The sequence below is a fragment of the Stegodyphus dumicola genome, chromosome 4 (genome assembly GCF_044657685.1).
Source record: "Stegodyphus dumicola isolate Sdum_Otavi_A_Nest chromosome 4, ASM4465768v1".
NCBI lineage: Eukaryota > Metazoa > Arthropoda > Arachnida > Araneae > Eresidae > Stegodyphus > Stegodyphus dumicola.
In genome coordinates this window covers 63,378,931-63,391,541 of record NC_140771.1, presented here as the reverse complement: position 1 = coordinate 63,391,541, position 12,611 = coordinate 63,378,931, and the positions used below count along the sequence as shown (strand labels likewise).

Sequence of the window (12,611 nt, the reverse complement as noted above, 5' to 3'; positions counted from 1 at the left end):
GCGATTTTAGTTTACACAAATATAAAAAATTTTCAGACCTAGTTGAGATGTTTAATTCAGTATAGTTCTTTTATAATTGTCTCTTGTGCGTAAAATAAGGTTTCTGAGAAAAGTTGGGGGGGGGAAGAAAATAGAATAACAAATTTACTAATTATTTGTAAATTGCAATTCTTTTGTAAATAAATAAAAATTCTTTGCTGTGTAAAAGGAAATAAAAAAAACTGAGATTGACATCATAGCTCTGAAGCCAAATAATTTAAAAAGCAATGCTGCTTTTGTTTGAATCTTAGTTTTACTGCATTGATACTTCATTCTAGTAGTAGAGGTTAGACATGTTTCTGTAAACCAGTGTGAATATAAATAAACCAAGCTCTAAAATTTTGCATGCATTTAAATGAAACTGCCCCAGCAATGAACAAAATCATTAAAGCAACCCAGGTATATGTGCTTTATCCAGTGCAAGAGCTTAAAGTGGTAAAAGAGATTAGTGAAAATGGGAAGTGTTTAGAACATATGCTCCATGCTTTGAAGAAACTGTGGAGGTTAATTTTCATCAAGACTCGATGGCACTAATATTGAGAGTGGTTTGTCTTATGTTAATGTATATGTTAAACAAACAGCTTTTTTTTTTTCATTGAATGTTATGAAAATAAAGTATGGTGAGTAATTGAAATATTTATTTCATAAAAATATTTGCCATTTAGATCACATAATGTTTACAATGTAATGATAACAATGAAACTATATACATATATGTGTGCTTCATATGAAAAGCTCAATAGAAATATTAATAAAGGAAGATAAATACAATATAAATGTAATACAGGCACATAAAAGTTAACACTGTAGCAATTCTCATACAACAGAAAGTATATTACACAATGTAAAGTTACAAACATTCATATTTACATTTGACAGAAACAATAGCATAACATGAACACTTTTATACAAATTAAATAAAGCTATAGAAACAATTTTTTATACATATAGTTTAAAATATAGACCGTATGTTTGGTTTACATTCAAACATATAAATGTTAGACTATTTTGAAATTATATTATTGATATTGCATCATGAACCTTAAATCATTAACCACAAATAATGATTTTTCTTAATAGTTAGTGACATGTGAGGATAGGAAATACAAAAGTTATACCTACTGACAACATTCATTAAAAGTTATGAAGAGAAGCTTATCAGAAAAAGCACAAACGTTGCTTGAATTTTCGCAAAAGCATATTTAATCACATGTTCTCTTCTTTCATCATTCACTTTAATTAAAAAATTAGAATAACGCTTTTAATAACCATTCTTATTTGCTGGAACGTCTAGGTTTAATTTAATGCACTTTTATGCATATATGCATGTCTGCAAAAACCCAGCCTTTGTTTTTGCAACCATTGGTCATAGATATATACTTCCAATTACAGAAATATTTTAAATGACACAAAGATTTTTTTTTTTTTTTAACACAAAATGCAAAACCTGACATTTTGTACATTTCCTCAGTATTTATACTTAAGAAAAGGTTATAAAAATTAAAATAAAAAGTCTGACTCCACAACAAAAATTTACTAAAATATTTTGTGATTACTGACACCACTTAATTTTCATTGAGGGGCCAATTAATAAATAAATCAGGTTAATTTGAGATTGATTTTCCCCCAATGACATTAATTTGTAATTTATAATTTTGTTACATTTGGAATGCTGAAAGAATTTTGACACTACTTATAAGTTTTTGAAGTCTAAGAATAAATTATTAATGTTCTTATGGAACTCTATTGCTTTATAATAATGATAATAATTGTATAAAAAAATTCATAAAACTATAAAGATTTTTCATTAATTCAAATAATATTACAAGTTGACTTCATGCCAATACTGAAGCTTTTCATTGAAGTTTATTGCTTTATAATAATAATAATAATATAAAAAATTCATTGACCTGCAGATTTTTAATTTTTAATTAATTAAAATAATTAATACGCATAAACAGAATTCTTTATATTTGCACAAGTTTCTGCTTCTTTTTGTTTTTATTTTAATGAATATTTTGTGGTAGTAATCATTTCTTACGTTCTAAGCACATAAGTTATATCTGTATTTTATTTTAAACATTTTTCAAGTTCTCTTTTATGGAAGAAAACATTACTATTGCTTGTAGTATGTTTTCATATTATTTCACTTGTAACAATAAAAATGTCCACTAAGCATCATTTAAAATCAGAATGAGATAGAGGTTTACAAAACAAATTTTAAAAGATTATATATAATTATTAATTTAAGAAAATTTGAAAATTATGTACCAATTTATAAAGTAAAGGATTTCACACATATTTATATATATATGGAAGAAAAGTACTGCATTTTCTAGTTACGAAGAAAAGAAAAATTTATTTACTGAAGTCAAATAATAGTGTGCACTTTACATAATGCAATTATAAATTTGTTTCCAACATTAGCTGTCTTTTAAAATACAATTTCTGAAAATTGAGCTAAACATACTTGAGGAAAATTTTACTCAAAAATCAATGAAACATCTAAATTTTTGTGAAGAATATATCCATTTTTTAACTACAGGACTTACTATAATTATTACCATCAGCAGCAACTGAGTTTGGTTTCCTGAGATTCTAAAAGATGAACATCTTGTTCAAACAAAGATTGATTGTTCCGTACTCGACTATTTCGCGAGATCAACTTTTGTGCCACAGTTTTGAACATATCATCTAGTCCTTCACCTAAAAATAAATGTTTACAATTATGATATTACATTTCAGTATACATAAAAGTTGCAAAATATATATCATATTTCCAAAGATTATGGAGCAGAACTTGAAAGACAAATCTCAATTACAATACAAATTCAGTTTTGTATATATTTACCTGTCTTGGCTGACACATTAAAAACTATATCACAGTCATGATGCTGGGCAAAAGCTTTAACTTTCTCTTGAGAAGTACGACAAGTCAAATCACTTTTGTTTGCTACTAATACTTTAAGTGCTGCAATGAAAGTTAATATGAGTTACAATAATGGTTGTGATCAATAAAAATATTAAAAATGCTTATTTTTTATATAGAGAGAAATCCTGATACCTCGTTTACTTATTTCAGTAGTTTTCATGAGTGCTAAATTCTTCCGACAACAAATAATAAGAAAGGTTACTTCACTATTAAAGATATATCATGCATTTTCAGTGCCATTTTGATGCATTTAAGCTTCTTTCCTAAGCTATTGGCTCAATGCTAGACAAAATAAGAATGATTGGGAACAGCAATAAGGAATATTCTTTAATTTCATAACACACGTAGAACACATCCTACGGTATTTATTTATTTATTAACTTTAGTGAATAAGCTTTCTCAATTTCCAGAGTTTTATTGCATTTGTCGATTTTTAAGATAAGACTGAAATAACAAGAAACCTGGCTCATACCTCTCTTATGTTGTTGTTGCCTTTACTCTCTGACGTAGTCAGTTCAAGCCCACGAAAACTCTCATGGCAAGGAGCGCTAGATTATACCTGCCACTAGCAACAGCCTTGAGCACTATTCAGGTGCAATCAACTAATAAGCTATGATTCATTTGAGACAAGTTTTGTTCAGAAAACTCACGTAAAGTGAACTACTGACACCATTACATAAATGAACTGTTTGACAGTAATGAAAGGAATAGAAAATCCAACAAACCACATTTGTATTCGGACATATTTTCCCCCTCTGTATGAGCAAAGGCTGCACAGCTATTTAGGCTTTAAATCATATTTTAATTTTATGAGGCGATTATCAAAAAATAATCTTTCTTTCTTGAAAAAACAAGATAGTCACTTTTGGACAAATAAATCCCAAGTTGTAGAATCCATTGCAGCAGGGGGGGATGCTGATTAGATGAAAAATGTGATTGTGCAAGCAATTCTTATAAAGATTCATCAGGAAAGAAGCTAAACCAAGCTTGCAAAACCTGGCTCAGAAGAAATATGCCCCCCTTCCAAAAAAAGCACAGTAAGTGGCATAAAAGTAAGATATTCATTGTTATGACATGAATAAAACTGGACAATTTTACAGACGGTACACTGAACTGCCTTTAAAATGAGTGTACTGTTTCTTTACCAGCAAAGGATAAAGCATGCTTATTTAAAATTAAAGGAAAATAAAGGCTGAATTTTTATCAAGTCCGAACTATAGAAACTCCCCCCATGGGGAAAAAAAAGCACAAATATCTTTAATGTTAAAAGTAAATAAATGCATACTAAAATAGATCTTTAATTACTGAAGTTTTCTATTACTTTAACTGTGACTTTTTTAAAATTAAACAAACTGGAATTGTAAAAGTTAGGCAAATTTGTAGCCTAAGATGCTTAGTACCATCATAGAAATAAAGCAAGTGGATTAATAAGTGACAGTTCAACTAAGATAAATAAATAAAAATTAGTTTTCTAACAGTGACATGCTGCCAATGGATTAGTCTAGTCCCCTAACATTTTATGGATTTAACACTTTCAAGCTTAATTTTACCTAATATTCAAAACAGTTACAAGAAACAATTTTTTGAAACTATGTGGCATTTCAGTTTAGGTGACTTTTGTGAAAATGGGAGGAGCTTGGGTTTTGCCAGTTCTGTGTAAGGAAATACTAGTTGGCTTTCAGCTCTACCCCTAACAAGTCATAAAACTATTTATTTTTCTCATGATTCTTAAAAGCAAATCTAATTAAACTTTTTGAGCAATACTTTAGTTCATCTTTATGAAAGTATTGTTATGGTATATGAAATAAGGTGAAATAAAATATATGGATTCAGTAATTCCAAGCTTAAACTTTGGAGAGGAATATGGTGTGAAAAATTATAATAAGTATCTTTTTTTTAATTTGATGGATGTCATAAAAAATACATAATTAGTTGAAAACCCTTTATCTCAAAAAGAGAACAATGCCAGCAAAACAGATTCTTTTTATTTTGCATATGATTAATCATTTTGCACAAGAAATCATTACGGAGCATGCACAAGCCATCTCTGATGCAGTTTTATAACAACATGCTCATTAGCTGTCAGTGTCGCAACTCTATGTTCTTGACCACTTGCCTATCAAGGATAATATATTTTCAAACGATGCACTCCATATATTCTCATTTGTACAGCAAGAAACATTATATCTGTTATATTAAATTGGAATATTATATAATTTCAAAATGATTAATCCTATACAAAATAAAAAGAATCTGTTTTGCTGGCATTGTTCTCTTTTTGAGATAAAGGGTTTTCAACTAATTATTTATTTTTTATGACATCTATCAAATTAAAAAATATATACTTATTATAATAAGGCCATTTTAACTTCCCTATTTATCCAATTTACATAAATTCATCACAGCATTTTAAACATTACTATATTCATTAGTTTTCAAACTATATCACTACTCTTCATATTAAAAACATAATAAACACTGTTGTGATGATCACCTCCTTAAGATAACCATTTCTGAACCAATATTTATGCGAACATAAATAAACATTAGTAATGAACTTCTGCATGATGGGGCATCAGTGGTGATGGCGATACAATCACCACTGATGCCCATGAATGGTTGTCTAAGATATAAGTTTTATAATTTTTCTTTATATCTAGCCCCCTATCGTAAAAAACACAGAATGCCACTGTTTTGTATCTTCCAGTCTTGTTACATAATTACAATAAAATTTTTTTCATGTTCTGTAAGAATAGAGCAGAATTTACAGTTTTCTTAAATGTATGATTTGGTCTTATTGATAATGAAATAAATACATAATATATGACACTTCTTGAGAAAATGCAATATACTAAATGTACATATCTTCGTTTTTCTTCCTCTTATTTCTCCCCCCCCCTTTTTTAACATGTTTAGTAGAAATTACAGATTTATATTCTTTGTAGGAAGAATACTTTTTGCATAGTATTTAGGTTTTTTAGATTACATTAACTGACTTATTTACAAAATTTAATTTTGAAATTTTTTAAATTTTTACTTTAACATGCAAGCAATTTTTTTAATGAAATATACTCAAATTTTGAATTTAAATGATATATTTGTGTATATGCTAGGGTTCTAAAATAACACAATAAAAACTTGTAACAGCATTATAATATTACATACACTGTACAGAATATTTGATTACAGCAAAACACATATAGGCCACCTAGCTTTACAGAAGGATGTCTTTGTAAAAGTCTTCTTCTTCTTTTTTTTTTTTTTTTTTTTTATAAACTGTATCATTCTTGCATTACATATAAGGTAGACCTCATGCTGCCAGATCGTTGAACTGACAGGAATAAAACCTAGGCCAAACTAATAGTGTTTCACATATTTACCTACTCACCCCCCAAAAACACAATACAATGAATATATTCACAGAGTAAACTAATGCAATGAAAGCAGCATGTAAAAATAATACGCTAAAAATGTACTTAGTTAAAACTTATTATTTAGTTTATCATATGAATCCTAGAAAAGAAGTGTTAAGAATGTTCAGTGACAAAGATAATGTCACAAGACAGCAAGCATCTGGCAAATATATTGAAAGACTGGAGGGAGAACTTGTGAGAAGCATCAGATAAGATCTTAGCATCTGAAAAGGCTAATTTTATTCCTTTTAAGGTTTTAATATACTATAATGAATATAACCTGAAATTTAACTGAAGACTTCCAAATTACAGTATACTTGACAAATCTTCTAGAAGGCTTCATTAAAATTCCTAGCTACTTCATCCTTTGAGAAGACACCTTTTCCATATAGAATCTGGCTCTACAGTGGACTTTGTTCTCTGCAGGGCCAATTGATACTTCTTCTTGAATAACAAAAAGTTGCTGTTATCATCACTGCACATTAAATTAAGCTTATGAGAGTAATTTGTTAAAGCTGTAGAAAGTCAACTACTTTTAAAAATTAATTCTAAACATTCTTCCTCATTTATAAGGTAATGTAAAGATCAAAGGAGATCATGAAATGTAAAGAACTCAAAAAAAAAAAAAAAAAAAAAACTCATTGTAAATAAAACTAATGGCATCTTACTACTAAAAAGTTTTACCTTTCTTCCACAATACCAAAGATCACATAAAACTTGCTTAAGAAAATTTATCAAAAACTAATGCAGATTCTATCCCAAAATATACATTTTTCACAATACCTTGATTAACTTCAGAGAAAATATATTCCATGTAAAGCAAGATAAGAATTTTCATTAGAACATGACTGGCCTTTGAACATCGTTATTAAGGATAATGTATGGCAAACATAATAAGGTCCATATTTGGGGGTAAGTACGAGAAAATGATCTCAGGTAAGTATGAGATGGTAAAAGTACAAGCATTAAATTCAAATAATTTCTAAGAAGACTTCATACAATGTTAGAGAAAAATTATAATAAAAAAGTTTCAAGGTTTTCGTTATAATAAAAAAGTTTCAAGGTTTTGGTATTTGCTATTTTGATTTAGATTTGGAGATATGATTTATTTTTATCTTTATAAACATATAAATGCACCTGTCAAAATATTATATGCATTGATAAATATATTTAAGTAAACACTATATATGTATCTGTATATTGAATCTACAAAAATATATTTATTAAAAATAAAAATATTCTAGGACATATATATGGCCTGGCTGGCTAGGGGGTGGAGAACTCAATAAGGTATTGACTACATAAAGTTACTATGAAAAATTCATTTGGAGATTAACTATAGCTAGCAATGCCATTATTAGAGATCATCTGCTCTTTGCTTACGAAATAACTGCACCTTTATAAACAATTTATAGAGAGTTAGCTAATTGTTTACCTGTATGCAAAACATTCTATTATGTATAATCATTTGACCACTTCATATAAAGTGAACTCTGTACTTTTCTTTTAAACCCACGTCATGCATTTGCAATGGCATATAGCCTCATTTTGGCCTGTTTCTTTCTTTATGACTTTTTGGCTCAATTCTAGTTGAAAGGGACAGACTGGGAACAGCAACAAAGAACATTCTCTAAATTTATAACATTCTTCTACAAAGTCACCATGGAGGAAGAGCACAATTTACATTACATCCCCCTGTTTTCCTAAATATGTTTTCATTGACTTCCACAATTTTGTTGCATACATTGACTACATAAAGATATTCGGAAAAGATCAAATAATAATATTTAATTCTCTTATGTAATTATTCCAATCAACCATTATATTGTGATTCATTATAAGCAAGTTTTGCTTAGCAACATCCAATAGACATTTAATTCCTAACACCATAAGTAAATTAATCATAATAACAAAAGGAATATGTCATCCAACAAACTAGCTTTGTGTTTGGATACCTTTTGCTACCTAGCATGAGCAAAGACTGCATAGACATTCGGGTTTTAAGTCATATTTTAATTTCATAAAATGATTATTCACACACGATTGTGAAAAAAAAGCTTTCTGAAAGGAACTTCTCTCTTCATCTCTTCACAAATCCCAAGTACCAAATCCACTGTAGTTAAAAAATAAAAAAACAACTTGATTAGATGAACACACAGTTTTTATGAGTATTGATATAACCAGCAATGAAATTCTTAATTTTTTTAACAAACATAACTTTCTAATGACACCCAAACTTTTCTCACATTCACATTTAGAAGTTATATTAGCACTAAATTTCTTTTCTCAAGAAAAATATATTAAAACTTTATCAAAACGAGTTGCAATGGAATGTGGGAGTGCATGTATTTATCTCCCTAAAGAAATGGCTTGCTAACATTTGAAATAGTTTCTTGACAAAAAATAAATAAATAAAATTAATATATATATATATATATATATTTATATATATAAAAATTAAAAAAAAAGATATATAAATTTAAAAAAAAGATGAACAAATAATATAAAAAAATATTTTTTAAAGTCAATTCCTACTTTAAACACTAGAGTTAAAAAATAATTAAAATTGAAATATTTTTTTTAACGTCAAAGTGTCATTCACTAAAAGTTTAAAGAAGTGTATTTGAACTTAAGTGGATGAATAAAAAGTATTTTATTAACGACTGAAAAATTTGAACAAGATATAGGAAGAGTGTGAACTAATTGTAGGAATTTAAAAAGTTAACACCACTTTCTTTCCGGAAAACAAATAGGGTCTGTTCACTCCAAAAGTTTAAATATGACACACCCCTTAACTTGCCCAAGAATATTTGGGATTTTTATTTTTACACTAGCAGCTTCGCTGCCAGCCTTCGTTTGGCTTTTAAATGTACCGGAAAAATGGCTGAAGGGAACACCAAACATTAAATTTAAAAACTGCATAGAATTTTATTCTGCAGAAAAACTTCATTAAAAAAGATATTACGTATAACAAAATTACAATGAAATAAGCAATATCCCTTAATACAAATATTAATTATCCTAATAAATAAATTAACCAACTTCCCTTTGCAAAATCTTAAGAACTCAAATGGTATAAAGGAGGTTAAGAACTTTGTTTCCTAAAAAAAATCACTCAAAACTTTTCAGTATCTTACAGACAGTGAAATGAGCAATAAATAACATAAAAGAATACAAAAAACAAAAAATTCTGAAAAGCAAAGTATAATTAATGATATTTTATGTTATATTTTCAAGAGGAAAAAATTAGGTGCTTTTTTTTGGTAGACGGTTCCACGGATTTTTGGCGATTTACATTGGCGCTATTTTCACAGTCATCAAGCCATCTTGAAAAATGCTGTTTTTACGTATTTTACGCATATAGTAAAGTATTCAAAACTTTAAAAAAATAAATATTGTTAAAAATAATGGATTAATTTTTTGTTGAAAATGTTGTTTTTTAAGATGGCTGGCAAATGTAAATAAATACATTTACTAAGAGTATAAAATGCTAAAGTAAGGTTAAATTATTACTTTCACATAACAAAATAAAAAATAATATTAAAAACATTGTGCCAACATTTAATTGGATTAAAATATTACTTAAATTGAATATCGAAATAAAAACATCATACCAACGTTTAAAAGAATTAAAATATTACTTAAATACTTTAAAATAAGTTTTATAGGAATTAATTATTTAACATTAAAACATATGTGACAATAAATATCTCAGAAACTTTTGAAAACCTTGTATTAATTTTTTAATGAAAGTTGAAGTATACAAAGTGAAAAAAAATTATGTACTTACATTATTTAAAGTTATTTACCTGCCGTATATTGATAAGTACCACAAAAAAAAAAAAAAAAAAAAAAAGTCTTCTAACGATCTTCATCTGTGATCCACATCTCTCGCACTTTATTGAAGAAGCAATTAGCGAGGTTTTCTCCAAAAATTTAAAATAAATTTCCTCTGATGCTATTAACAATTTATAAATAAATCTTTGATTAGAAAAGCCAGATTGGCCGAAATAAGGTCTCAAAGGTCAATTTTTTTATTCCGATACCACTAATTCTTGGTAATTACCAATAACAACATTCATCTTCAAAACGGACATATCCATTCCATTTGAAATCTGAGTAATTCGAAGAGATGAATGATAAAATTTTAAAATGAGGCGGTAATGCACAAATATTCAGTAACCAATCAGGGAGCTGATTACATCACGCATAGAATTAAAATTATTTAAATAATCATTCATCATAAAATCATTTTTAAAATAAATGCAAAATTAAATTGTATTTTAATACTTAACAGCCATAAATAATGTTTAAAACATTAGATTAAATTTATAGATATTAATAAAACCAATTACTTTTTAAGTAAGGTGATGTCATTGATTACATCATCCACGACATAAAATTATATAAAATATTATAAACAACAAAATTTTTATTTCAAATAAAAATGCAAAATTAAATTGATTTTTAATATTTAGAAGCCATAAATAATATTTGAAACACTGAATTTATGCATAATAAAACGCATTATTTTTAAAATAAAATGACAACAAAGTATCAGTTACCATAAATAACTTATCCAGCAATGGGTTTACCATAAGTCGTATTACTCGCCAAACAAAAAATCGGAAAAATCCGTGCAACCGTCTACCCCCCCCCAAAAAAAAGACAATAAAAAATAATAATAAAATGAAATATGCCAATCTCTTAAAAACAGTGACATAAGAAATACGATGAAAAATTGTTGCCAAACCCATATTTCTAAAAGAATGAAACTATTCAAAATAATGCGATTTCATCAAAATCTATCAACAATAAGGAAAATTGTTGCCAAAATCACATTTTTAAAGATGTGAAAGGTGAGAAGTGTACTCGGAAGCTTCATTAAAAAATTTTTTTTTAAATACAAAATATTATCATTTTTCCAAAATTCTTTTTTAAAAACAGTCGCAAGGATGAAAGTTTAACGTGTCCAAAAATCAAAGAAAAATAAACTGTACATTTTTAAACATAAAACTTTTTTAGAAAAAATCCCACTGAAAAGGTGTTAAGCTCACTTTGTTAAATAAATTCGTATTTAATCGATTTATTGAAACACAAAATTTATTTTAAGTTCGTAAAATAGCTAAGTGCCTACGTTGCATGACGATGCGAAAATGGAGTGCGTAGAGTAAAATCTCACTTTCCTATAGCCCATTATGTCTCAAAATGATGTGATTTCGTCACAAAGCATAAAATAAAAAAAAATTCGAATTCGAATTTTGAAAAAATCGCTTCGAGGTACACTGGCTCTTGTCTAGATGCACCTATGTACCAAATTTTGTAGTTGTGGGTCTATTAGCTTAAGCGCAGTGCGAACGAAAGACACACACACAGACACAGACTCTTTGTTTTATTATATGTAGAGAAGATAAACTTAAAGGCTCAGATATACTCATGTATCTTGATAATATCCTGTTTAGAAATTTAAACCTCGAATAAATTTGTTACATTGAATTAGTTACAAATGTGCCTACAAGATGCCACAAGTAGTCTACTTTTTGGTTTTACAACTATTTGAAAGTGTTCTAAAAAGGTCAATGTTAGTAGTTCTAATTAGCAATTTGCTTAAGCTATGCTATATGTATTCTGGTCTTTTTTTTTTCTTTTTTTTCATTATGAAGTTAAATATAGAATTTAGTGGGTCAGAAAGCGACACTTCTCACTCTGACAATGTAAGCAAAACAGCAACAGATAAAGAAAGTGATTCTAGCAATGTTAGTTTTTCCAGCATTACATTATGATGGGAAATAGGTTTGAATGCAGTAGTACCTCCAGATAGACCAATATTTAGAAAGAACATTATCAGAATTATTATTATTATTACTATTTTTATTATTAATTAAAACAAAGCACTTGCTTCTAAGACATTTCTAAGTGGTATTACCTTTTAAAAGCAATGAATACATTTGGGATTCTAATATAACCTTTTTTCAACACTTTTTAATTACTCCTTAAGTGAAAAATTTGTCAAATTGTTATTTGCAATAACTTATACTTAAAACAAAGTTTAAAATTCAGCAATTAAAAAAAAAAAAAAAAAAAAAAAAAAAAAAAGAAAATTTGGACAATCTTTTACAAAATAATTGTTAAGAGGTTAACAGTCAGAGGCAGCATCTCAAAAGTGACTTAATAAACAATATACATTTCATGGAAAAGAACTCCCCCTCTTGGGGGAAAAAAACTGA

At 27.7% G+C, this 12,611-nt stretch overlaps 1 protein-coding gene across 1 annotated transcript in view; it reads right to left on the bottom strand.

Moving 5' to 3' along the window:
- Positions 1-660: 660 nt before the first annotated feature.
- The window catches only part of LOC118190629 (ras-related protein Rab-19-like), a 34,897-nt gene continuing 22,946 nt past the window's right edge, over positions 661-12,611 (bottom strand). Inside the window, exons 3-4 of the mRNA XM_035361377.2 lie at positions 2,891-3,010; positions 661-2,745 (exon numbers count right to left, since the gene is read on the bottom strand). Of these exons, the coding sequence (XP_035217268.1) occupies positions 2,606-2,745; positions 2,891-3,010 (260 nt within the window). The 3' untranslated portion in view covers positions 661-2,605. The remainder of the gene's footprint in view (positions 2,746-2,890; positions 3,011-12,611) is intronic.